A 1906-nucleotide genomic window follows, 5' to 3' on the forward strand; every position below is an offset into this window, starting at 1 on the left:
GCGAACCATTTTGGCAGGTCACCTCAGGCCGCTACAGTTAGAGGAAGAGAGTGGGTTCTCCAGATCTTATTTAAAGAGCACCAATTCTCTTTAGGTTTAGGACACAGGTTAATTTGCATGTAACACAATACAATGGCCTTTTACTTGAAATTTAAAGTTTCCTGTAACTATATGCTGATGTGATGTTATACACTCTTTTTAGAACATTAGAATAAAGAGCTGGAGACATCCGTGAAGCTTAAATTTTCCATAAGTGAAATAGGGGATTTAAATATCTACATTTAAACATTTTAAGCAGAACAATGAATTACTTCTGAAATCAAATAAAGGTGTTTTTTTTCTCCCACTGATCAGGTCATAGTCATTATAGCTGGCCTAAGTAGATAGTTTTTGTTTTGTTCAGTGTCTTAAATAACTCAAGAATTCAAGTTTTTACCTTAACTTCAGTTTAGTACTTCACAACTACTATGAATCTTATCAGCAGAGGAATAATTAAAAAATAAAGAAATAATTTCCAGATATCAAAGAAGTGTAATGTTTTCTTATTTAAATTTCCATTTGTGTGATTAGGTTCTGACTCACTTATCAAACAACAATATTTCCTGCTTATAGTATTCTTTGTGGAAGAAATAAAAAAGATAAAGAAACAAAAGAGAGGTATTAACTCACTAAAGAATTTTCATTTAATAGCACTTCAAAAAACGTGGCAGTTAAGAGAGAAAATTAGAAATAACATAAAAGATCAGAATTTGAATGTTAATTCTTCTGTACAAATGTTGGTTTAAGCCCACCTCTGAATTCTGGATATCATACCTCACTTACAGTCCTCTATGAGAATATTAAATAAGAAACTATGTGAAACCATTCTGCTAATTGTAAAGCTTTATACAAAGAGTTATTATTTTACAATTTTAGCAGCAGATGAAATGACCATGACTAAGTTAAATTGGCAGGTAAGTTGACATATGAAAAAAATCAAGAAAGACATTCTGGCAAGAAGAACTATGAATAAAGATGGTTAAATGGGCAATTCTATTGAAGCTGAGAACACATGTAAGGGAACAGTGAGAAAAAAGATGGACAAGTAATGATTTATGGACAGGCATAAATGTCAGTTTAAATCTCAGAGGTCGTCACAATCACTTACCTTTCAACATGTCGATATCATCGCGTTCTATTTCAGCCATCCATTTGGGTGGAGAGCTAGTAATAGGCTGTCAGAAAATAATAATGTATCCATTCAGATATATACTAAGTATGAAGAGACCCAACTGAACTTTCTTCTTAGAACAAAAGGTAGCTAGATGTCACACAACATTCAAACAAGGTTTGAAAACTGGCAAGTTCAAAAACCTGACGTCTTCCAGGTTCAGATATGGCCCCAAAATACTCACCTTACAAAATGATACTGTTCATCTAGAAACAAATTTCTTAGTAGTTACCAGAGGCTGAGAGGAGGAATGAATACTGACTGCCTAAAGCAGCGGTTCTCAACCTGTAGGTCATGACCCCTTTGGGGGGGGCGAACGATCCTTTAACAAGGGTCGCCCAATTCATAACAGTAGCAAAACTACAGTTATGAAGTAGCAATGAAAATAATTTTATGTTGGAACTGTATTAAAGGGTCACGGCTTGAGGAAGGTTGAGAACCACTGGTCTAAAGGGTACTGAGTTTCAGTTTGGGGCCAAGAAAAACTTCTAGGTGTGGAGTGGGATAACAACATAGTGAATGTAATTCATGTCATTAAATTAGACACTTAAAAAACTGAAAATGTTACACATACATATATATTTGTCACATATATTTTACTACAAACAAAAAATACTGCTCATCTTTAAAGGTGGTCATGGAGAAGCGGTCTTGGAAGAATTAGGTATATTTCCTGACAGACAGACTTTTTTTTTT

The 1906-nt window shown here is 34.1% G+C and overlaps 1 protein-coding gene across 1 annotated transcript in view; it reads right to left on the bottom strand.

Moving 5' to 3' along the window:
• LIN52 (lin-52 DREAM MuvB core complex component) overlaps positions 1-1906 on the bottom strand; it is a 118245-nt gene that overhangs the window by 102485 nt on the left and 13854 nt on the right. The window contains exon 4 of the mRNA XM_004698711.2: positions 1148-1214. Coding sequence (XP_004698768.1) covers positions 1148-1214 — 67 coding nt within the window. The remainder of the gene's footprint in view (positions 1-1147; positions 1215-1906) is intronic.

Source organism: Echinops telfairi, unplaced genomic scaffold, assembly GCF_000313985.2.
Source record: "Echinops telfairi isolate 266 unplaced genomic scaffold, ASM31398v2 ScPeMD7_18;HRSCAF=68, whole genome shotgun sequence".
Classification (NCBI taxonomy): domain Eukaryota; kingdom Metazoa; phylum Chordata; class Mammalia; order Afrosoricida; family Tenrecidae; genus Echinops; species Echinops telfairi.